This window comes from Clupea harengus, chromosome 24, assembly GCF_900700415.2.
Source record: "Clupea harengus chromosome 24, Ch_v2.0.2, whole genome shotgun sequence".
Classification (NCBI taxonomy): Eukaryota; Metazoa; Chordata; class Actinopteri; order Clupeiformes; family Clupeidae; genus Clupea; species Clupea harengus.
Window position 1 is genome coordinate 11,429,276 of NC_045175.1, and position 25,347 is coordinate 11,454,622.

Genomic DNA, 25,347 nt, shown 5'->3' on the forward strand with positions numbered 1-25,347 from the left:
CTCTATTCAGTTCTTCCTTCTTCGTTGAACACATCAACGATACAAAAGAAGCTCTGTGACTCACGGCTGCCGGTGACCTTGTGGCCACCCTGTACCGTCTTCACGCGGCTCTCTGCAAAGACGTAACTGCAGAAGCGTTTAGCGACACTCAGGAAGTCTGGGAAAAGGTCGGCCTCAGCCATGGAGTCCAGGTTCGTCATGTTTTTCGCCAACGTTGGGAACGGGAAGGTGAAGCACTTCCGGGCCGGGAAGAAGTTCCGGATGCACTGTCTCGGGAGGTTGTAGGTCACCGCTTTATTATTCAGACCTGTGAATGCAAATCCAAATGCTGTCAACCTTGTCTAAACTTTACATTTTTAATAGTGTGCTCTTAAATGTATAAATGTTCAACTTTAAACTCATATCTGAAGTGTATGCCTTTACAACAAGGGTAGAATATTATGCCATTACCTAAACTGAAAAGCTAGTGGACCTATGCACAGTATCTATACTAATTAATGAGTTCAATTCTTTATGATCTGTAATTTCTGTTTGTGATGGTGCACATATGTTGTATTGTGCTTTAGACTGTGATGGTGATGCTATATTCGAAACTAAGTGAACAATTCATTAACTAATAAATTAATTAATTGATTGACTGATTATTTTTTTTATCCACATCCAAATCATATAATAACAAAGAACAAAAAAAACACTTCTACTACCACTACTACTACTACTACTACTTATTATTATTATTATTATTATTATTAACAATGATAAAGGAATAAGCCTGTCCATTTTGTCAAGAAAAAAAAACATAGATATTTACCATTGATTGAGACTAACCTTTCTTCAGCTGCAGGGCAAAGTTCAGGTACTCGTCCTCACTCACATCGCGACCGTTGAGCTTCCTCTCCAGAGTGAAGTCCCGAACGGCCCAGACAAAGTCAGGGAAGAAGCGGACAAACTTACAGTCCTCTTCCTCATCATCCTCATCACGATCGTCTGCTGACTTTATCTGGATGTGATCTGTCAGCTCAGTCACATAGCTGAGATTGGCTAAGGAAGGGTGACTGCACTACCACACTATTATAATTTGTTTTTCTCCAACAATTAGCGTAGTGACATAATGTTGTTTAAATAAACCTAAACAAAGGTTCATGTTTAGTAGACAATAAATAACGTAAGTATAATAAATATAAGTACAGGTAGGTTTGTTGTTTCATTGCTTTTGTTTAATAGTTATAATCTCACACCTGATCTGTCACGATGACTACTTTCAATGTACTCCCTTATCCAGTTTAAACCTTATCCCCTACCGCAACCACTATGTGTCACCCTTTTAAAACGAAAACCCAACCAAACACACACAAAAGAACAAAACATATTTAACTATGCAGCACTTAGAGTAGGTTTTCAATTTCCTTCCCTATGTTAACCACTCATTCGGGTTAGTTTTCTTCCACTGACAAATCATGGCATTTGCTAGCTTTGTGGCTGATTAAATTAGCAACTGTCAGCGATATTGCCAGTGTTTTGCCAAAGCTGCTGTGCAAACGACTTTAGACTGTAATTTAGTTGGAGGATCAATGTTTGGCTTTCCTGTCTGTCTCTAAGTCACCATTGTTTATGAGCAGGGGCTATGAGGGAAAGAGAAAATGTGTTTGTGTGTGTGAGAGAGAGAGAGCGAGACAGGATACTGGAGTTTCTCTAGAGCCTGGTTGTCGATGGTGCCTCTGCTGTTGTACACCAGGGTGCTACTGAGCAGCACGGCCAGACAGAAGATCCAGGCATCGTTCTTCGAGTCGCCCTACGATGAGATTTTATGTCATTTTAATGAAGGGCATTCAGCTTGTTGTACATTCTTTCATTTATACAGGCATCGTTCTCTACTCTTTTACAGTATTTGCACATATAATGTCGCTGAGGACGGCATTCTGAAACGTCTTTCTCTCTGCTTCCATACATGACAATGAGCCATAAGGCTTTCTTTGATTGACAAAATATATATGATTGAAATATACATTGAATCGATTACAAAATATTGTACTGGATTATCAACTAAACATTCTCTGGGTTCAGAATTAAATTTTAAACCAGTAAGGATTCAGTTTAACTTCTTCCTACCACTGCAGTAAACAGCGTATGAGTATAACAGTATTTTGATTGGGTTAAATTTTGTGTCCTTACCTTGTCGACATCACCCAATCCTTCAGTGTCTAGCAGCAACAGCGTGTGTCCTGAAAAAAGGTAATTCCATTGAAGAACCATCACAGAGGTTACATGGAGATCCACAGTAATGTCACGTTGACAAATAACATGCTTTAGTACTATGGTTGGGTACACAAGGATCTTTCTTCTCATTCTTATTATCAGGTGCAATTTACTGTTCAGAAAAGTCCAAAATGTAATTACAAATGAACAACATACAAACAAAGAAACAAATGAATTACTTAATAAATAGATTTGCTCACCTGGTTTAGAGGGGTGAGGCACACACCACATCCAGATGCCTTTGGTCTTAGACTCAATGGTGCTGCCCAGAGCAAAGCCTGAAAAAACAAGTTATATTTTAAAACATTAACAATGTTGTCATAGCAACATAGACGCTAGGCCCTACTGTGATGGGTGTGTTATTTTATTGTATTCATCATCAGTATCTCTAGCACACTTTTTATTATACTTCAAGTCTCAGTTCCACACTTATTTTCTACTCATTTTGCCTCTTTGGAAATTTGGTTACAGAGAGTAAGATGTCTTTCAGTTCAGAGGCCCCGTTTAAATGAGTCAATATAGACCTCAGAATACATTTCAAATTGGTCGGGCCCAATAGGCCTGCAGTACAAGCTGTTGTTTTGGTGAATTACGCATGTGTCATAGAAATACAACAATTTGATTGGCTGATGTATGATATTCCGAAACGTGAATGGATACAATCCGTTCTCTCCCATTACTGTTGTCAAAAGGAAGCAGTATATGACATGTCACTATCGACGGATTTGAATTTTAAGTTTGATGTTCAAAAGTCGGCCCTACTGGTCCTACCGGTTCTGAGGTCCATGGCAGTACAGATCAGATAAAACAAGATCACCCTCTGCTTTTTAACCTTCACATATTTTACCTACTGGCCTTACCGGTTCTGCGGAGTGGCAATAGTGTGTGTGTGTGTGTGTGTGTGTGTTTTACCTGACTGTTGCCCAGCTAGCCGATTCATGAGGTAAGACTTGCCAGTGCGATACAACCCCACCACAGCCACCACCACCACAGGCTGCTGGATCCCCCTGAGGATGTCCAGGGCTGATTCCACCGTTTGCAGTCTGCTCTCTGCATTCTCAATCAAGCACACAGGCGCTGGCATGTGGGGTGGACCTCCAGACATGGCTGCTTGGAAGAAGGCCAGAAAACCTACAATGTAAAAAACAAACAAACAAAAAAAAAAGCTGAATTAAAACCAAACAAATCTTGATTCAATTATTAGTGGAGCGGCTTAGCTTGATAGTTCAATAATTGTGCACTTTGTGATAAAAGCGTGAAATTTGGTACACATATACAGTACAGTAGCCAAAGACAATTTTTTCAAGATGGCCACCATTTACAACAGCTTTAAGTTGAATTTTCTGACATATGTTAATTAATATGTAAGATTGTTGATCTAGTTAGTTATTTTTGCCATATATTGGGAGTAACTACATGTATAATCAGAATCAGAATCAGAATCAGAATAGTATTGATTGCCAAGTAGGTTTACACCTACCTGGAATTTGTTCTGATGTATAGGTGCATACAGTAAACATAAAAACATACAAACACAGTAAGTACTACACATAACATAAAACATAAAAACACAGTAAGTACTACACAAACACAATAAGTACTACAATACAAAAAGCAGGGCAGGAGTGCAAAAGTGGATGTGCAATACGCAGTGTGCAATGTAGTGTGTGTTAACATAACACAGGCTTGAGGTGTGGGGGCGGGATGAGAGTCCACGTCAGGTGGCCAACAGAAGTCATTCAAATTTTAAGATGGTTGTTATTTTTCAAAACGGCAGCTGTGACTGGTTTACAGTTAGTAATTGCAACAAAGTTGCATAGATATATGATATGATATAGAGTAGTGTTTCCCAAATGGGGTACGCAAAGGGACGTAAGGAGTACGCAGGGGAAAAACTGTGATTTGCATTTTCAAAGTGAAACAGCCCATTACATTTTCAAACTCACCTATAAATAGACATGACATCTTAAATAGTCTGAATAGCCCAGTTGCAATGCCAAAATACACTCATGTATACATTGTAGTGTTCAGCGAAATAATTACACTGCCAAAAATAGCTACAGGTAGGTTAGTCAAAATATAGGCACAACGGTTAGCTCCCTCGTCAGGAGCTCATTCCGGTTGCTGCAAGAAAATGGATAAATGGTTCAAAAGAGTTAATCCTCGGTGTAGAGAGACACCAACCGCTACTACTAGTAGAAGGCCTAAAATCGCACCTGTCGGTGACAGCAACCCAGGTTGCTCTTCCAAGACTACCTAGGATAAAGATGTTAGCAGCAGTACAGTTGTTGCTAGCTGGAGATTGAATGTCTGAAGGGGTACGGGAAACACTGAAATAGAGGATCATAACATCAAATCCCACTTTTTTTTATGTTGCTGAACTCAGATGGTAACTTTAACATTAAGCCTACTAGAACATTTCCTTCTAATTTATAAGGCAATATAGGCGAAATTAGGTCTATACGTGAAAATATGAACTGTCCAAATATATGGTCTGTCATGGAAAAGTCAGCAATCGCCCTCACAGTAACAGAGGGCTGTGCAGTCTAAGGCAGCTTTTTTGCACTTACACTTCTTAACACAGCGCTTCATAGTTCATAGCTGGACTGCCCTGCATCTGGTAGGCATGTCCAGAATGGTTCATAATGACCCTCAGATGTCTTTGACCAGCCCCATTTACAGGGTGAAGGTAGCTCTGGTGTAGATTCACACATGGCCTCCCTGGTAGACTGCCCGCTTAACATGCTCCTTTAGGGCAGCCTTTGTTGGGGGGATTGACTGCACATTGTGCCGTTTCGCAAATCATTTCCTTCTAGCATGGTCTATTTCTGTGGATGTGCTGGTTCAGTCATTGAGCAGGATGATAAACCTTTCTATTGTGGCCATTACCTCCTGTGGAATGTCATGTGGGGCTGAACATAGCTCCAACAGGGCATTTGTAAGCTCTGGAAAGACAGCCCACACAGCCCATGCAGTCTTTTTCCCATGCCCAGCAAAGCTTGATACTGTGTCACAGCCAGTCAATGCATGAAACGCAAGAGCAGGAAGAAACACAAGTTTTGCAAGTCTGCTTAGGGCTGGGAAGGTTTGGTCATGCTTTTGCCACCAAAGAATTGGATCCTTATCTCGGGGACAAGATAACCAACTACTCTTCCTTATTCTTTAATTATAAAGAATTTTCAGGGACTAGTAATCAATCAATCAATAAACAGTGTGCAGTTTGTGCAGAAGTGGATCCTTATCTCAGGGAAACAGTTTTTCCTCAGCAAAGCTTGATACTGTGTCACGGCCAGTCAATGCATGAAACACAGGAAGAGCACATGGCTTCTCAGGTCCAAGTCCACCTGAGATTTAACGGGCTGCTAAGTATCGAAAACTTTTTCCAGTACCAAATGCCAACCAAAGCTCATCCGCTGGCTTTAGACCTTAAGCTGCTGCCACCGCCAACATCACAACATCGGTATCAACAGTTTGGATCATAATTCTCTGGTGAACATTTTGTGCTGCATGAGCCACATGTAAAATAACATGCGGGCATCAGCTTCCTTGTGTGCGCATGGAGAAATTGATGACAGATAAGCTATGGGTGGTTTGCTGAGGACTGCTACATCATCTGTGACAACAAGCTCTTTATCCTCCAGCACAACATCAAGCCATCTGAGCAGAGCATCTGAGAGGAAACTAAACAACTCAGTCTTATTGCGGTCTACTCTGAGAACATTTTCAGAAAGTTTCTGATTAGACAGTGAAATGACTCGGGGGCCACACCCCTTTGATAGGGAGGGGGAGAGAGCTGTCCACAGTTTCGAAGTTGGCATTAGCACGTTGACTGTTTCCATGTAAAAGGCTGTCAATGGAACTTAATAAAAAGGGTCTCCCTTAATCTTAAAATGTACCTTCTTGACCTGTTAATCTATTTGTATCTTAATACATTTTTTTTTTAAAAGTACATATAACTCAAAGAGGCATTCAGAAAATGACTATTACGATGGAGTTAAAATAGCCTGTAATGTTTCAGTTAAGGACAACACGTTTTGAAAAGGTTGAAGTCTATATTTTACAGTGCATTAGCAAAAATATATCAGATATCTGTGTCTGTGGTATCTTCCTACTAAGTACAGTCTCATATCAACAGCAACAAATATGAACACAAGGTTTGTTTCAACAGTCAAGTCATATCTCCCAGATGAATTTGAAGTTGGAGGTGACACCAGCATGTCACTTGATAGCTGCAAGTAAATGATTTGTTGGAACAAAAAAAGATTCTGGGCTAATGTTACATTACTGATTTTAATTCTGCATCACAAAATGTATGATTCAATATGAAAATCATCCAAATCATATGCAATATAGGTAACTTTATTGCTATTACAAATTCCATGATAATCAAGGCTACCATCTTGAATTTGTATTAATTATAAATGTGTTTCTTATGTATAAAATTCCAAAAACTATGTATGACGACTACATTTAACTAACAAGATCATCAACATCAAGCAATCAATCAATCAATCATATTCTTACAAAAACTGTACAATAAACCCCATTATTCTGAAACATAATAAACAGCACAGTGCTGATAATCATGGGTGTGATTTTGTACTAAATTAGGCCTCTCTAATCAGATTCTCCCCAGATTGGCTGCTGATTGCTGGTGCCCATAATACCCATTATATTTATGTTCTGGTGATCTGCTATCTGGTTACAAATCTGAATAACATCACCTGCCTACAACATCGGCCAAGATAAATGCCAGCGAAGCGAAACGCGCTTTGAGTGGACGTGTTTTGGTGTGTGGAAATAGTGCAACAGCCTGGACTAGCAAACTAGCTCACTTGTCTTTATATTAAAACTGTCATTCTGTTACAGTAAGCACAGGATTAAATAACTAACGTAGCTACCAGGAACAACAACAACCCCTTACAAGTCCCTCCAAGATTTTCCTTTTAGCAAGTTAAACGACCAAACGACGTCGTAGCCCCTGTCATTTTCAAACCGTCAGAGACAACACCAAACAATCGCAATGACCACCAGTCGCAAAGTTTGATCCTCATTTGCATAGGATTAAACTTTTCCCAACTGTTTTTCGCTCAATTCGCTCGTCTACTTCACAACCGCCTGCCTCCAACAGAAACGAATGAGGTACAGAACTTGGCTTCGCTGTCAGTGTGGTCATCGTTAGCCTTTCGGGTCCAAATAGCTTGCAAATATTTTCTGGTTTAGGCAGTGATTATTAGAAGTGTTGTGGAAACCTCAATAAACGAACCAGAAGTTGTGTACTGGGTTACGGAGATGGACGGACTGGATTGAGTCACAGCACTGGTTACACTGCCTTAGATTAATCCTTGAGGCATTTAAACTAGCCTGGCAAGTAAATACGCCGGCAAAATAAACTGTTGAAGAAGTAGGCCTATGTAGTTCATATAGTTGCAACCTACCTTTGGTAGAGAGCTTGTTGACGGAAGATTGAGTCTTTACTGGTGTGATGTCGTCGAAGACTCTTGAGATCAGTGCGCAGTGCAAATCCTTGAAAACGTATGAAAACGAAACCAACTGCGCTGGTTATGAAATGCATTGTTGGGTGTTACTGTCGAGCTAATAGTCTGGTACCCAGCGCAGGTGCTGGTGGTTACCGTGGTTACCGTGTTGTCTGCAGCCCACAGAGTTGTGCAGGAACGCAGTCCGCTGGTTGAGCTCACTGGACAGTTGTGGACCCGTGTCTTACGGGTGGGGGGCAAATAATAATAATAATAATAATAACAATAATTCATTTAATATATAGCGCACTCAATATTCGTCTGAATCTCAGAGTGCTACAGTAAAAACATAGTTAAAACAACCTATAATAAAACATAGTTAAGAACATCGTTAAAAAACAACATAGTTACAAACATAGTTAAGAACAAAAACAAAGTTTGAAAACATAGTTTAAAAACATAATTTACAAACATAGTTAAAAACATAGGTAAAAACATGGTTAAGAACATGGTTAAAAATGGTTAAAACATAGTTAAAAACATAGTTTACAAACATAGTTAATAATATAGTTAAGAACATAAAAAAAACCTATAATAAACTACTAATAATAAGTTTTAAAAGGTAAGAAAAGCCTTTCTGAATAAAAAGGTTTTTAGGCCAGTCTTAAAACAGTCCAGTGTCTGTGTTGCCCTTAAGTGGTCAGGGAGGCTGTTCCACAGGCGCGGTGCTGCCGAGCAAAAGGCCCGGTCGCCCATGGTGCGGAGCTTGGTGTTGGGGACCCGGAGGAGCAAGCTGTTTGTGGATCTGAGGGTACGGTTAGATGTTTGGGGAGTGATGAGTTCTTGTAGGTAGGGGGGTGCATGACCATTTATGCATTGATGGGTGAGTAGTAGGACTTTGTAGGACTAGTCAATACGGAATGAGACAGGGAGCCAGTGTAGTGAGTGTAAAATGGGTGTTATGTGATCGTATTTCTGGACTCTCATCAGGATCCTGGCAGCGCTGTTTTGGATGTACTGCAGCTTCTGGATGTTCCTGCCAGTGATCCCAGTGAAGAGTGAATTACAGTAGTCCAGTCTTGAGGAGATAAAAGCGTGGACGAGCTTCTCAGCATCTGGCAGGGTTAAAGTGGGGCGGAGTTTGGAGATGTTTTTGAGGTGATAGAAGGAGGTTTTGCACAGATGTTTTATATGTTCATTAAAGGTCAGGTGAGGGTCAAACCTAACTCCTAGATTAGTGACTGTGGAGGAGAGGGGTATGACCTGACTGTCGAAGGTGAGATGAGTTAAGGAGGATGACTGAACCTGGTGTGGAGTGCCAACAAGAAGGGCTTCGGTTTTGCTACTGTTTAACTGGAGAAAGTTGTTTCTCATCTATGCCTTTATCTCCCCAAGACAGGCAGTGAGACATGACATGGCAGGCAAGGGGCTTGGGGTAGTTTTGATGTAAAGCTGTGTGTCTTGGCATCAGACACTGTGGTAGTTTGCTCTCTATTTAGGCCCACATAGCATTGAAGTTTGTTTTGTCTTTTTGTTGTTTCAGTCCAATATGTCAGGTAGTGTGCTCTTTCTTTTTTCACAATTTGGTTTGTATAAGGGTGGCAGAGACCTAATGCTGGTTGTTAGTCACATTAGTTTGGTTGTGCTCGTTTGTTGTGTTAGTTTGTGTGAGTCTTAGCACTAACTAGCAGAGGGGACTATTTCTGCTAATCTTTTGGCTTTCTAGGGCTTTAAAACAATAAGAGTTGGCGTCACTTGCTTTGATATGTTTCCAGAATTTGATGGCTCGTTTTTCAATTTGAATTGATGAAGGGTATTAGCCTAATTCAGCCCTGCATGCATTGTTAGAGGTAGGCTACTCCTTTGTACTTTGAGTATACTTTTACAAAACTCTGCATGGTTTCAACTGGGTGAAACCAACTCAACTTCAACTCTCTCTCTCTCTCTCCGACACTCACTCACTCACTCACTCACTCACTCACTCACTCACTCAGTCTGAATTGGATGCTAGCTTGAAACAGAAAAACTGACAGGGATGACACCAATAAGGTTACAGGCTTTGTCAAATTCTTTCATAAATAACATTGGCAGGGATGTTTATGATGAAAACTAGTAAGTCGACAACATTCCTAACACAGCCAAACATCAAGCAAGCACAACACAAGACAAAGCAAGACAGCTAATAAGTTATTACTGACCAGTCCGACAGAAAAGACAGTAGCATACCGGTATGCTACCAGTGACGCAATACATTCATGGGAGAACACATACACAATGTAGTCCAGACGGCGTCTCCGATCAATCAAACACAAAACAGCCAGCAGGGGGCATCAGTTGACAAAGAATCAGAATCAGGATACTGATTCAATACAATTCATTTGTTTTACCATACCATTACAGTTTTTTACGATTGGACTAAAATCCAAAGTATTACACAATTATCACTCAAGGAGCAAAACAACGGCTCAGATTTGCACCACTATTAGCACATATCAATCCACAGAGGAGGAGAAGGAGGCCATGCCAGAGGCCGAGGTCGAGCTGGAGGTAGAGGAAGAGGAAGACCTGAAGCAGGAGGAAAACGTGCTCAAAGAAGAAGAGGACCAAATTTATCAAATAAACTTGAAAGGAGGATGGGGGCCCATATTCACGCAAGAACAAGAGAGAGAGATCATAAACATGGTTTTGGCCAATAATGCTATCAGGCTCAGAGAAATATTCAAGCCAACATTATCGGTGACCATGCCATTTTCAATACAGTAATGTCCATCAGGTCTCTCAGTCAACACTGGCACACATCCTAAAAAGACATCAGGGTAAAATGAAACAACTTTATTTGTACTGTATTTTCAGTTTTTTTCTGATCTTTTTTTAATGGAATTGTAACCTGTACTGGAAACATCATTTTATGTTTGTCTGATATTTGCTGAGCTTACAGTGTTATGCACACTACTGTAGTAGCATGAAAACTGGGACATGTTTTGTTGTGATTCTCCATGTTGACTGATTTGGGTATATGGAGAGAATTCAATAATATTTTCATCAGTCTGCAGCATTGGTCTTGTGTAGTGTTTGGTGAATTTATTGTATATTTGCACTTTCTCTGTGTACTTCACTTACACTACTCTAATCACTGAGAAGTAGAATTGCTAAAAGTGTTTTAGGTTTGCAACAGCAGTCTGTAACTGGTACAAACAGAATTCAGTCATATGCAACGTGTGTGTTTCATATGGTAACAAAATATGGTTTTGATAAATTAGTGTATAGTTTTTACAAGAGTGTTTTATTTTGCAAAGGATCTGAGGTGTTTTGCTCATTGGGTGTGTGGTTGTGCTAATTGTGTGAGGTGTTTTGAAAAACAAAACAAAGCAGTCAAAATTGTGTTTAAGCAATCGAGAAAAACTGTATTACAAATGCACACCTTTTGAGTATTGAGAGAGACACCCCACTGTAAAATGAAGTATGTAACTAGGAGTTTGTAGGCCAGAAGAAGACGCAGAAAAGACTCTGGACCAGGCAAACCTCAATGGATACTCCCACCCGTTGAGATCATTTGGTTGTCAGAATATTTAGATACAAAAAAAAATGCATAATTTTTCTGATCCGGTGAAGACTAAGCTGCTCCCTCTAGTTGTAAGACCCCGCTGCCATAGTGATCCTCTGCAGATAAGCCTGCCCTGCCCTGCCCTGCCCTGCCCTGCCCTCACCCTATCATAGCAGGACTGGGCAGCATTGGCACCAGGTCACCCACTACTTAAACATTTTACGCATGCCTTTGTACTGCAGGAAGGTGGAGAAGATATTACTGCCGATCTTGGCTATAGGCAGGAAGACTTTCTCGAGGAACCCTGGCTTGGCCTCTTGATTCGTCTTCTGCTCCTTCTTGAGTTGCTCGATCTCCTGGCCCATGGTCTCAGCCTTGTCTTTGAAGCCCTTCTCCATCATCTCCCTCTGCTCCTTCAGTTTGCTCTCCAGGGCTCGCTCCAGCTCCTCGTGCTGGAGCTTCTTCTCCTCCTCCATCTTCTCCTCCAGGCGCCTCATACGCTCCTCCTGACTGCGACGCTCGTCCTCCAGGGCGCGCTGCAGGTCCTGAGACCGCTGCTCCTCGGCCTTGACCTTCTGCTCCTGCACCCTCGCCTGCTCACGGGCCTCTGGGGGGGGGGGAGGAAAGGGTCACATGAGAACCGTTTTCGTCACTTGTGATCATAAGTGATATGAATGAGTTTTGACTTATGTATGCATTTCTGCATTTCTGTGTGTGTATGTATGTATGCATCTATGAATATTTGTTTGCCTGTATGAATGTAACGTATATGTGTGTGTGTGTGTGTGTGTGTATGTGTGAAACTAATCAATGCCGTTCAAACTGTGGACAAGAAACATGTTGAAAAAGGACATGGCTTCTCCTCGAAGATGCAATTCCAACTTCTGCATCTCCATGTACTTATAACCATACTTCCAAGCGTACATATATAGTATGTTATATATTTTTTCAGTTTGAAAGTAATGTAGTATTTACTGTATGTTGTGATTTTGCTGCCACTAGTTCCTTCTTAGAGTAATGTAAACCATTGGTGTGACAAGCGACCTAGATTTGTTGAGATTTCCTTACGCTTTGTTAATGATAACGTACGGTAGGAGGACGATGTGCTTCATCATGAGTGAACACATGTAAAAACACTACTATTAAAAAAGGTGCAACATGAAAGAATGAGAATTTTAGTTTAAAACATTCAAAAATGAACTAGAAATAGCAACAGAAATATGAAGAACATTAGAACAGAAACGCCAAACACAACACTCTCAAATATTTGGAATTTGGAATTCAGCACTGATTTTAAACGCTTGGTGTCAGCACTACATATTGCTCCTTTAACATTAATGTTCAGCCAAACGCCAAAAGCTTAAGACATACAGGGGTCTACTTGCCTCGACTAACTCAATTTAACATATAAATAACAAGCAACGTTGATGGTGACACTAATGTTAGCGTAGATATCTTTCAAATCATATAAATGATTTCATGCTACATAGAGCCCTCAGCCTCCACCATCTTGGCCAAAACGTTGTTTACTTTACATTTACGTTACATCCACTCATTAACCAGACGCTTTTATCCAAAGCGATGTAGAAAGGAAAGAAAAATCAAGCCGTGAGCAATAGAGACCTAGTGTAACAATAAATACTACTTTACATAAGAAGTGCAGGAATGTAACTGACGTTAGCGCGAGTTAAGTACTAGTTAGAGGAGATAGCATTAGAGGAAGGACAAGGAGAGGTAGAGGAATGGAGAGGAAGTGGAAGTTAGGAAAGGAGGTGCTCTCTGAAGAGTTGAGTCTTCAAGAGCTTCTTCCACAAAGGGAGAGTGGGTAGGTGTGGAGAAACATAGTGATACAATCTGATTGGGGTGGTGAGCATGAAATCATTTAGCGCACTAGCCAGACTTATATATATCTTCTTTAACTGAACTAGGTAAAGTCAAAATTCAGATAAACAAAAAATAGAGTTCGACCCTGTGTTGGTGGCAGCCATCTTACCTGCCATCTTCTTGTCAGACTCTGTGAGTGTCTCGTCAGCCTTCAAGATGGAGTTGGCCTCAGCGTTCCTCTCCTGGAGAAACTTCTCCAACACCTCTTCCCCCTGAAGACAAGAGAGAAAAAACAGTTAGAGAGGAGGAGGTAGGGTGGACACACACACACACACACACACACACACACACACACACACTGCCCTGTCACTCACCTTCATGCCCTTCTTGCCATGTTGCCGGTACTTGGCCACCATGGCGTCTCGGTCACGGCAGTAGATCTCATAGCCGCCTGACTTGGAATATCTGCCCTGCTGAATGTTGGCGGCCATCGGTCCATACAGATCCAAGAGAAGCTTCCGACACAGCTTCTCCGAGGCCTCCATGTTCATAGCGAACAGCTGCTCAGAGATCTGCGACACCTTCTCCTGTTAGAGGGGAAGCCACAGCACACATTTTAGCCAAAGCAGCATGAACTACAAATACGACAGTATGAGTTCCTGGTGCAGAGTTCCAAACTGGAGCTTGGAAGGGTCCAATTGGACAGCAGAGCTCAGAAGGTAAAGGTATGCAACACGCTCAAGTGGTTTGCTCAGAATTTACAAGGAAACAAGAAGTCCCCCTCTGAGGAAGTGTGGTTTTCCAAACTGGAGAAACACCTCCAGCAACACCACGCCCCCTTCAACATGGCAACTCTGGTAGCATTGAAAAAACGTTGACTCCCAGTTGGAGATCCGACATTAGAGGGTCTTTTGGGGGGGGCTTGGAAATCTACATTTTTCAAGTCCACTTGAACGCCACACGTAGCTCAACTGGAGGAAAAAGTAAGAACTTCAATTTCAAACATTCATCAGCACTGCAGGTCTGCAATGCACCCTTGAAAACAAAAACTGCTCCAAACTTACCTCCAGCTGTGTCATGTATTTCCCCCCCTCATCCTTGAAGGAACGTTTGAGGAATTCCTGCCTTGCCATGGTGGAGAGACGATGGTGTTCTGCCGAGACAGTTCCAAGATCCGTGGGAAAGGTCTTACTCAAACCCCCCATGCCCTGCTCATAGAGCTGGAGGCCCGCTTTCACAGCTGACTGGTTTTCAATCTCTGCCATGGCAACCACAGCATTCTCCAGACAGGGAACGGCGCCACTGTTGATGGTGTCCACGTAGATCTTCACAAGATGGCTGAACCCTAGAAACAATGAGTGAAAAGCAAGGAGGTACAGTACCAGTCAAAAGTTTGGACACGCCTTCTCATTTTTTTTCTACTTTTTTTATTTTCTACATGGTAGATAACACTTTTTTTGTTTAGTACATCATTCCATATGTGTTCTTTTGTAGTTTAAATGTATTCAGTATTAATCTACAATGTAGAAAATAATAAAAGTAAAGAAAACACTTCTCAAAAAATGTAAGGTGTGTCCAATCTTTTGACCGGTACTGTATCTGTTTGTAGTCACTCAATGTAGATCTCAAATAAATTCAATTCAATTCAATTCAATTGTATTTATATAGTGCCAAAACAAAACCAAACTAATTGTCTCAAGGTGCTTAGAGCGCTCTGCCCCCTGAGACCAAGCACAATGGCGATAGGGGCAAAGAAAAACTCCCCGTTAATCAGGAAGAAAGCAGAACCATGGCACATAAGAGGGGGGGGGGACTATGACATTAGAACTATGTTGTGTTATGTACTCTATGTATCGTATTGTGTACATTAAAACTTCAAATGACTCAACATTTGTACGTACATTGCACCAGAAACTACTTAAAATAAAGTGTGACCCAAACATATTTCTGGGCTGTGTGACTCTGCAAAGATACCAGCAGCTAGATCAGGTCAGGGACACCTTCCATCTAGGGATGCACCGATACCACTTTTTTACAAACCGATACGAGTACGAGTATTTTTATTTGTGTACTTGCCGATACCGAGTACCGATACTTCTTAGATTTGGTTTCCATGAAAGTGCAATTAATTTGGCAGGCAGATTTTATTTTATCCTCTGCAGATTATGTCAAGCCTATAGTACAAAATTAACAGAAGGCTATCCCAAGCCAAACATAAACAGAGCTTTCTGGTTTTAACACACAAAAAAAAAGCCTTCAAACAGACAATATAATCACATTAGACAAAATGCAAATATAACCAGATAAAGGCAATTCAATTTGCTGCATAGTTAACAACACAGTCTGCTTAACAAAAAGTGAACAGAACTATTACTGATTTAGCACAAGAGCACATTTCAGTTACAAAAGGATCAGAAGAGTCTCCTGCTCAAGTACACAAACAATATATGTGGCACTATAAGTCTTTCTCTCTACCTCTCTCTCTCTCTCTGTGTGTGCGCGCGTTTTTTTCTTTTGCAAGACGTCAGTTAAGATTGGTTGCTTCGGTCTTGCGCCACTAGCATCAGTGAACTCTGTGTACTTAGCACTATGGTGCGTCTTCAAATGTTTAATCCAATTGCTTGTGTTAAACAAAGTACTTTCCTTTCCGCCCCTCGACACCGTAGCAGTGCAGATCTTACACTGTGCCTTACTCCTGTCATCGTCATTTATCTTAAAATGAGCCCAAATCGCCGTTAAGGCAGCACAACGGAATTGCTAATCGCTAACGAGATGCTAGCGGCAAAATTTAGCGAAACCTGTACACTGAAATACTTTGACACTATGACAAACTTTCCTAACACAGTCAAACATCAAGCAAGTGCAACACAAGACAGCAAATAAGCTACTTACTAGTCCGGCAGAGAGTGGTAGGTCAGGTAGGACAATAAATCACATTTTGTGTCAGCATAGCCCAACCAGTTTGATGCAGTGAAATACTGTTGAGTGGTATCGGTGCTTGGTATCGGCAATTCAAAAACGAGTACGAGTATTTTAACAAAGTATCGGCCCGATACCCGATACTGGTATCGGTGCATCCCTACTTCCATCCATCCATCTACCCACCCCCACTGTTGTAACTTTAAGTGTACAGTTTACATTTGACTTTGAGTTAATTATTTGACTACTGATTTAAGTGAAGTTAAGTTAAGCTAAAATGAATTTGTATTGGATGTATTTAAATATGCATAATTGCCTTAGTTAATGTGATTTGAATGATTGTTTCATTAATACTGTTGTTTGATAATGCGGTAAGTTAAGTGTTATGTGTTACTACATTTCCCATAGTGCACAGCGAGGTGCACTTCTAGTTAACGGTTTCAACGGTTTGCCTGTACTGTGTGAGTGATAAAGTGACGAGAGATTCTGCCAGTAAAAGTTCTTCGGTTTTGTACCCAGTTGTGGACCATTTATTTCCTGCTGGCTAGTTAGATTAAATACAACACCCACCCCACCCATACGATTCATTCTCTTTTCTTTTTTCTCTTCTGCCTCTATTTAGTTCTTCCTTCTTCTTTGAACACAACATCGATACAAAAGAAGCTCTGTGACTCACGGCTGCCGGTGACCTTGTGGCCACCCTGTACCGTCTTCACGCGGCTCTCTGCAAAGACGTAACTGCAGAAGCGTTTAGCGACACTCAGGAAGTCTGGGAAAAGGTCGGCCTCAGCCATGGAGTCCAGGTTCCTCATGTTGTTCGTGGACGTTGGGAACGGGAAGGTGAAGCACTTCCGGCCCGGGAAGAAGTTCCGGATGCACTGTCTCGGAAGGTTGTAGGTCACCGCTTTATTAGTCAGACCTGTGAATGCAAATCCAAAAGCTGTCTGAAACTGAAGCTAAATACTCTCAACCTTGTCTAAACTTTACATTTCAATCTTCTTTATACATTAATCTCAAATGTATAACTTTAAACTCATATCTAAAGTGTATGCCTGTACAACAAGGGTAGAATATTATGCCATTACCTAAACTGAAAAGCTAGTGGGCCTATGCACAGTATTTATACTAATTAATGAGTTCAATTCTTTATGATCTGTAATTTCTGTTTTTGATGGTGCACATATGTTGTATTGTGCTTTAGACTGTGACGTGATGTTATGTTCAAAACTCAGTGAACCATTAATTCATTAATTTATTTATTTATTTTGAATCCACCTCCAAATCCGAATCATCTAATAACAAAGAACAAAAACAAACACTACAACTACTACTACTGCGTCTACTGCTGTTACTACTAGTACTACTTAATTACCTAATAATAATAATAATAATAATAATAATAATAATAACAACAAACAGCAACAATGATAAACGAATAAGACATTTCGATTTTGTCAAGAAAAACAAAACTATATATTTACCATTCATTGAGACTAACCTTTCTTCAGCTGCAGGGCAAAGTCCAGGTACTCGTCCTCGCTCACATCACGACCGTTGAGCTTCCTCTCCAGAGTGAAGTCCCGAACGGCCCAGATGAAGTCCGGGAAGAAGCGGACAAACTTACAGTCCTCCTCCTCCTCGTCATCCTCATCACGGGCGCCCGCTGACTTTATCTGGATGTGATCTGTCAGCTCAGTCACATAGCTGTGATTGGCTAAGGAAAAGTGAATGCACTACTGCACTATTATAATTGTAATTATAATTAGCGTAGTGACATAATGTTGTTTAAATAATTTATCCAACCTAAACAAAGGTTCACGTTTAGTACTAGACAATAAATAACGTAAGCATAATAAATATAAGTACAGGTAGGTTTGTTGTTTCATTGCTTTTGTTTAATAGTTATAACCTCACACCTGATCTGTTACGATGACTACTTTCAGTGTACTCTTATCCAGTTCATCCCTTATCCCCTAACCTTCAACCTACTATGTGTCACCCTTTAAAAAATATATATATTGAACTATGCAGCATTTCCCTATGCCAACCACTCATTCAGGTTAGTTTTCTTCCACTGACAAATCATGGCATTTTCTAGCTTTGTGGCTCATTAACTTAGCAACTGTCAGCGATATTGCCAGTGTTTTTTGCCAAAGCTGCTGTGCAAACGACTTTAGACTGTAATTCAGTTGGAGGATCAATGTTTGGCTTTCCCGTCTGTCTCTAAGTCCCCATTGTTTATGAGCAGGAGCTATGAGAGAAAGAGAAAAAAATGTGTTTATGTGTGTGTGTGTGTGTGTGTTTGAGAGAGAGAGACGGACAGGATACTGGAGTTTCTCTAGAGCCTGGTTGTCGATGGTGCCTCTGCTGTTGTACACCAGGGTGCTACTGAGCAGCACGGCCAGACAGAAGATCCAGGCATCGTTCTTCGAGTCGCCCTACGATGAGATTTCATGTCATTTTAATGAGGGGCATTCAAGCTTGTTGTACATTCATTCATTTATACAGGCATCGTTCTCTACTCTTTTACAGTATTTGCACATATAATGTTGCTGAGGACGGCATTCTGAAACGTCTTTCACTCTGCTTCCATACATGACAATGAGCCATAAGGCTTTCTTTGATTGACAAAATATAAATTATTGATTGAATCGATTACAAAATATTGAACTGGATTATAAACCAAACATTCTCTGGGTTCAGAATTGTATTTTAAACCAGTCAGGCTTCAGTTTAACTTCTTCCTACCACGTAACAGCGTATGAGTATAACAGTATGTAAATAGTGCAACATTGGTGTCCTCACCTTGTCGACATCACCCAGTCCTTCAGTGTCTAGCAGCAACAGTGTATGTCCTGAAACAGAGATCATTCCATTGTCACTTACACAGCCTTCACTTCCTGTGTTACACATGGTAACCATAGTAAAAACAGTAACAGTAGTAACTGTAGTTACACAGTGGCTCTCCACTAAAGATTCTAGAGTGCTTTATTAACCATGGTTACGACATTCCTCCTCCAGACACACAAGAACAGTCACAGAGTTTCCATGGAGATCCATAGTAATGTCACGTTGACAAATAACATGCTTTAGTACTATGGTTGGGTACACAAGGATCTTTCTTCTCATTCTTATTATTAAGTGCAATTTACTGTTTAGAAAAGTCCAAAATGTAATTACAAATGAACAACATACAAACAAAGAAACAAATTCATTACTTAATGAATAGATTTGCTCACCTGGCTTAGAGGGGTGAGGCACACACCACATCCAGATGCCTTTGGTCTTAGACTCAATGGTGCTGCCCAGAGCAAAGCCTGAAATAAACAACTTATATTTTAAAACATTAGCAATGTTGTCATAGCAACAAAGGCCATAAGCCCTACTGTGATGGGTGTGTTATTTTATTTTATTTTATTCATCATCAGTATTTCTATCACACTTTTTATTATACTTCAAGTCTCAGTTCCACACTTATTTTGTGCACTGTCTGGACCCACAAACAAATCTATTAGGCACCAATGAATGACCAAATGCACAGAAGCAATTTCTACTCATTTTGCCTCTTTGGAAATTTGGTTAGAGAGAGTAAGATGTCTTTCAGTTCAGAGGCCCCGTTTAAATGAGTAAATATGGACCGCAGAATACATTTCAAATTGGTCGGGCCCAATAGGCCTGCAGTACAAGCTGAGGTTTTGGTGAATTACGCCGGCGTCATAGAAATAGAACAATTTGATTGGCTGATGTATGATATTCCGAAACGTGAATGGATACAATCCGTTCTCTCCCCTCACTGTCGACAAAAGGAAGCAGTATATGACATGTCACTATCGACGGATTTGAATTTTAAGCTTGACGTTCAAAAGTAGGCCCTACCGGTTATGTGGTCCATGGCAGTATGTACAGACAAGACAGAACAGAGACTGAAATGAGTGAATGACTTACGAGACACACACCATCAGCTTTTTAACCATGACATATTTTACATATTTTACTTACTGGCCTTACCGGTTCTGCAGAGTGGCAATAGCAGAGTCAGTGTGTGTGTGTGTGTGTGTGTGTGTGTGTGTGTGTGTGTGTGTGTGTGTGTGTGAGAGAGAGGTTTACCTGACTGTTTGCCAGCTAGCCGATTCATGAGGTAAGACTTGCCAGTGCGGTACAACCCCACCACAGCCACCACCACCAAAGGCTGCTGGATCCCCCTGAGGATGTTCAGGGCCGATTCCACCGTCCGCAGTCCCCCCTCTGCATTCTCAATCAAGCACACAGGTGCTGGCATGCGGGGTGGACCTCCAGACATTGCTGCTTGGAAGTTGGCCGGTAAACCTACAATGTAAAAAACAAACAAACAAACAAACAAAAGAAACTGCTGCATCAATAGGTTTTAGCTGAAATAAAACCATACAAATATTGGTTCAATTATATATCTTTTGTTCTTCCATCATTTCATCTGTTGTTCTTTTCAATGTGAGACATGGTTTAGGGTTAGGCAGGGCTACCTAAAGGGGGATATTTTTTACACAGACGTCTACATCTACATAAATGACAGACTGGGAGAAGCTAGACACAGGACACAAGCTATAATCAATCAATCAATCAATCAATCCATAATATTCTTACAAAAACAGCCAAAGCTGTACAATAAACCCCATTATTCTGAAACATAATAAACAGCACAGTGCTGATAATCATGGACACCTATATGTGATTTTGTACTAAATTAGGCCTGTCTAATCAGATTCGCCCGGGATTGGCTACTGGAGTTGGAGATACCCATAATATGTATGTCCTGGTGATCTGGTATCTGGTTACAAATCTGAATCACATCACCAGCTTACAACATCGGCCAAGATACACTCCGGCGAAGCGAAACGCGCTTTGAGTGGGCGTATTGTGGCGTGTGGAAATAGTGCAACAGCCTGGACGAGCGAGCTAGTTAGCAAGCTAGCCAGCTAGTAGGATATCCACTCACTTGTATTTGTACCAGAACTGTCATTCTGTTAGAACAGGATTAAATATCTAATGTACCAGGAACAACAACCCCTTACAAGTCCCTCCAAGATTGTCCTTTTAGCAAGTTAAACGACCAAACGACGTCGTAGCCCCTGTCATTTTCAAACCGTCAGAGACAACACCAAACAATCGCAATGGCCACCAGTCGCAAAGTTTGATCCTCAGTTGCATAGGATTAAACTTTTCCCAACTTTTTTCGCTTGCTTCGCTCAATTCGCTCGTCTACTTCACAACCACCTGCCTCCACCAGAAACGAATGAACTTGGCTTCGCTGTCAGTGTGGTCATCGTTAGCCTTTCGGTCCAAATAGCTTGCAAATCTTTTCTGGTTTAGGCAGTGATTATTAGAAGTGTTGTGGAAACCTCAATAAATGAACCAGTAGTTGTGTACTGGGTTACGGAGATGGACGGACTGGATTGAGTCACAGCACTGGTTACACTCCCTTAGATTAATCATTGAGGCATTTAAACTAGCCTGGCAAGTAAATACGCCGGCAAAATAAACTGGTTGAAGAAGTAGGCCTATGTAGTTCATATAGTTGCAACCTACCTTTGGTAGAGAGCTTGCTGACGGAAGATTGACTCTTTACTCGTGTGATGTCGTCGAAGACTCTTGAAATCAGTGCGCAGTGGAAAACGTATGAAAACGAAACCAACTGCGCTGGTTATGAAATGCATTGTTGGGTGTTACTGTCAACGCACACAGTTCTTGTAAACCATGTGTCTGGAGCTATTCGTCTGTGCCCCTTTAAGAGCGCTGGTGCTGGGTTACCGTGGTTACCATGTAGTCTGCACTCTGCAGCCCGCAGAGTAGTGCAGGAACGCAGTCTGCTGGTTGAGCTCACTGGACAGTTTGATTCTTCAACTAATTACGGGTGGGGGTCAAATGTGCAAGGGTCTTGCTGTTATAAGTTTTATATTTCTTCTGAATGGTTTGGTTTGAATGTTACACCCAAGGATTGAGTTTGTGATTGCTTTATTTTGATCCATGTGGAATCACTGTGATTTAATTATGGTTAGTTTCTGAGTTGGGGAATATCTATTTTGTTGTGATTGTGGTGTTTCTTTCTTTTGGTTGTTAAACACCAGTAGGCCATTGCTGGATAGCGCCTTGAAGGCCTGCACATCAAAGCCATTCTACTGGTTACAGTGCTCCTGTGAATGTTTTTCCTTTTTTTTTCTCCATGTCTGGATTAAACCAAACTATACGCATTTGTGGAATTGTGTATTCCTGTGTCACCTTCATTCAGTTGATTGGCCCATGCTTGGGGATGATTTGGGACATTTACAGCTCATCTTTAAGTGGGGCTGCCTGGAGCTGTGGAGCTCAGGGAGGCCTAAACACAGTGCAGGTGGACAGCCCCCGCCCCACATGCAAAGTGGCGATACACAATCACAACAACAGATTGGTCGGTCCTCAGTGACGCAGTGCTAACAGGGAGGGTGATGTACATGACGCACTAAGTCTTCACAAAGGTCCGCTGTTGTACTATAAAGACTCACGTCTGCCATAATCGGGCATCATTCTCTCGTATCTGAAACCTGAAGAGCAGACATGTCTGGAAGAGGCAAGGGTGGTAAAGGACTCGGAAAAGGAGGCGCTAAGCGTCATCGCAAGGTTCTCCGTGATAACATCCAGGGAATCACAAAGCCAGCTATCCGCCGCCTGGCTCGCCGTGGTGGTGTGAAGCGAATCTCCGGCCTCATCTACGAAGAGACTCGTGGTGTGCTGAAGGTTTTCCTGGAGAACGTGATCCGTGATGCCGTCACCTACACCGAACACGCCAAGAGAAAGACCGTCACTGCCATGGATGTGGTCTATGCTCTGAAGCGTCAGGGCCGCACTCTGTACGGCTTCGGCGGTTAAAGATTTGATCACACATTCAAACTGAACCCAAAGGCTCTTTTAAGAGCCACCCAAATGCTTTACAAAAGCTGTATCCAAACGATTGTAATAACATGAAGCCCACCAGGTCCACGCGTATTCACAGTAATGCCACTAATTTTTTTATTTTCAACAGGATGTTTATAACAGCATTCCAGATCATATAAAACTAATTACAAGCATGTGTGAACATGTCCCCCCCCCTCCAAAAAAACAAGTCCTCACCTCCCTAGTATATTTACGCTGCGACGCCATGACACCATTGTTGCTAGCGTAAAATGAAGGGGTCGCCTTGGACAGAAACGTCTGCCAAACCCCATAATAGAAAGTACATGCGAACAACGTCATCACATCGCATGCTTGGTTATGTAACACTGGGTTTATAGATAGATGGCTACTTTATTAATTATTTTATTTTAGCTCGTACCACAACTCACATTTATATTGGCCTAAAAATGCCAGAATCTTCAAGTAATTGATTACGCGATCTAAGGCTAGTTTATATATTTATAATGTTTGCATATATGTAGTATTTTGCAGGATTGTCTCCGAAAAGTGCGGGGAATTAGATAAAAGAAGTGGGGATCGGGTAACTGCTGATCTGTGGGAGGGGTTGGACTTGTCTCTCTGACCATCCCCTTCGCTACAAAGTAACCAACCGTGTCTGAGCGTTTGATGTTGGAGGGAAATGACGGTCGTGGATGTCTGAAGTGACGCAGCCAGCTATTTCCATAGAACATTGTATATATAGGTGGCAAGCTCACTAGTAAGGTTACATTCTGTTTGAGAAAAACAGTAATACATCATGCCTGAACCAGCGAAGCCAGCACCCAAGAAGGGATCTAAGAAAGCAGTGACAAAGGCTGCAGGGAAAGGAGGCAAGAAGCGCAGAAAGACCAGGAAGGAGAGCTATGCCATCTACGTGTACAAGGTGCTGAAGCAGGTCCACCCCGATACCGGTATCTCCTCTAAGGCGATGGGCATCATGAACTCTTTCGTGAACGACATCTTTGAGCGCATTGCTGGGGAGTCTTCCCGCCTGGCTCACTACAACAAGAGGTCCACCATCACCTCCAGGGAGATCCAGACCGCAGTGCGTCTGCTTCTGCCCGGTGAGCTGGCCAAGCACGCCGTGTCCGAGGGAACCAAGGCCGTCACCAAATACACCAGCTCCAAGTAAATCTATTGCTTTTTAACCCAAAGGCTCTTTTAAGAGCCACCCACCTTTTCTTTGAAAAGTCATTCCAATGCCTTTTAAAATCTGTAAATGATTGAGATGTGAATCTACCCATTTTGAAACACGTGTTGAAAGAAAACCCTTATAAAAACTTTTAAAGCTTAATTCTCCAAACACATTATTACAAGAAAAATGTTTACAATGTTTTTAAAACAGTTCCACGTGCACATGGCGCATATTCATGTTATAACCGAGTTGGCGACTAAAGCCACACCAAGGCTTTTTATGTTCAGATATGTTGACATCTCCCAACCAACCATCACCACGCACGTTGCGAAAGCTTTTCTTTTCAGGATGGTTTCAGCCCACAGTGCATAACCATTTCATTATAGTGATGTATAAACGCCCAAATAAAAAAAAGTGTGGTAGTTTTGTATTAGGATTTGTTTAAAATTGTTCTACATTAGCCAAATGACTCGATAGTTTAACTTAAAAGCACATTTCCCACCGATGAATACCGATTTGATATCTGATTCTGATATCAATTTTTTGTGGAAATAATGCTTCATGAAGAAATTATTTGGGTGCAGACAATAATTGTGCAATTACTTTCGACAACTTAAAGAAAAGGAATAAGCTTCCACAGACAGTTTGGTGGCTCTTAAAAGAGCCTTTTGATTTCTAGAGGGAAAGATTAACTTAAGCACGCTCCCCACGGATGCGACGAGCCAGCTGGATGTCCTTGGGCATGATGGTGACCCTCTTGGCGTGGATGGCGCACAGGTTGGTGTCCTCGAACAGACCGACCAGGTAAGCCTCGCTGGCCTCCTGAAGAGCCATGACGGCAGAGCTCTGGAAGCGCAGGTCGGTCTTGAAGTCCTGTGCGATTTCTCTGACCAGACGCTGGAAGGGCAGCTTGCGGATCAGCAGCTCAGTGGACTTCTGGTAACGACGGATCTCTCTCAGAGCCACGGTACCAGGCCTGTAACGATGGGGCTTCTTCACGCCACCGGTGGCTGGTGCGCTTTTGCGGGCAGCCTTGGTAGCGAGCTGCTTCCTTGGGGCTTTGCCTCCGGTGGATTTACGTGCGGTCTGCTTGGTTCTTGCCATTGTGAACAATGTTCAGAAGTATTAACTCAGTACTGTGCCATGGCTCTTTATAGCTTCCAGACTTGGTTGGCCTCCAGTGATTGGGTAATAGTCATGAGCGTGCTAAAAAGCAATTGGCCGGGCCGCAACATGTCTTAATGACG

General features: G+C 41.7%; 4 protein-coding genes across 8 annotated transcripts in view; 2 read left to right on the forward strand and 2 right to left on the reverse strand.

Moving 5' to 3' along the window:
* Positions 1-25,347, reverse strand: part of LOC105896910 (guanylate-binding protein 1-like) — a 78,780-nt gene that overhangs the window by 5,157 nt on the left and 48,276 nt on the right. The window contains exons 1-11 of one of the 5 annotated variants that reach the window (XM_031562376.2): positions 21,583-21,767; positions 20,128-20,346; positions 19,260-19,337; positions 18,826-18,875; positions 18,349-18,458; positions 17,519-17,724; positions 16,697-16,939; positions 14,166-14,446; positions 13,476-13,688; positions 13,271-13,373; positions 11,117-11,884 (exon numbers count right to left, since the gene is read on the reverse strand). In XM_031562376.2, coding sequence (XP_031418236.1) covers positions 11,484-11,884; positions 13,271-13,373; positions 13,476-13,688; positions 14,166-14,446; positions 16,697-16,939; positions 17,519-17,724; positions 18,349-18,458; positions 18,826-18,875; positions 19,260-19,337; positions 20,128-20,320 — 1,878 coding nt within the window. In that variant the 5' untranslated portion in view covers positions 20,321-20,346; positions 21,583-21,767 and the 3' untranslated portion in view covers positions 11,117-11,483. Of the gene's footprint in view, positions 1-64; positions 308-828; positions 1,032-1,682; positions 1,793-2,172; positions 2,223-2,456; positions 2,535-3,168; positions 3,680-7,694; positions 7,862-11,116; positions 11,885-13,270; positions 13,374-13,475; positions 13,689-14,165; positions 14,447-16,696; positions 16,940-17,518; positions 17,725-18,348; positions 18,459-18,825; positions 18,876-19,259; positions 19,338-20,127; positions 20,347-21,582; positions 21,768-25,347 lie in introns of those variants that run through there. The other 4 variants (XM_031562378.2, XM_031562379.2, XM_042703591.1 and 1 more) reach the window with 4 other exon arrangements.
* On the forward strand, positions 22,547-22,949 carry LOC105894076 (histone H4). The gene has a single exon (XM_012820546.3). It carries the CDS (start codon positions 22,588-22,590, stop codon positions 22,897-22,899), a length of 312 nt encoding a protein of 103 aa, XP_012676000.2. The 5' UTR covers positions 22,547-22,587; the 3' UTR covers positions 22,900-22,949.
* Positions 23,649-24,203, forward strand: LOC105894080 (histone H2B 1/2-like). The gene has a single exon (XM_012820551.3). The coding sequence runs from the start codon at positions 23,723-23,725 to the stop codon at positions 24,095-24,097; it is 375 nt and encodes a 124-aa protein (XP_012676005.1). The 5' UTR covers positions 23,649-23,722; the 3' UTR covers positions 24,098-24,203.
* On the reverse strand, positions 24,717-25,219 carry LOC116219263 (histone H3). The gene has a single exon (XM_031562455.2). It carries the CDS (start codon positions 25,202-25,204, stop codon positions 24,794-24,796), a length of 411 nt encoding a protein of 136 aa, XP_031418315.1. The 5' UTR covers positions 25,205-25,219; the 3' UTR covers positions 24,717-24,793.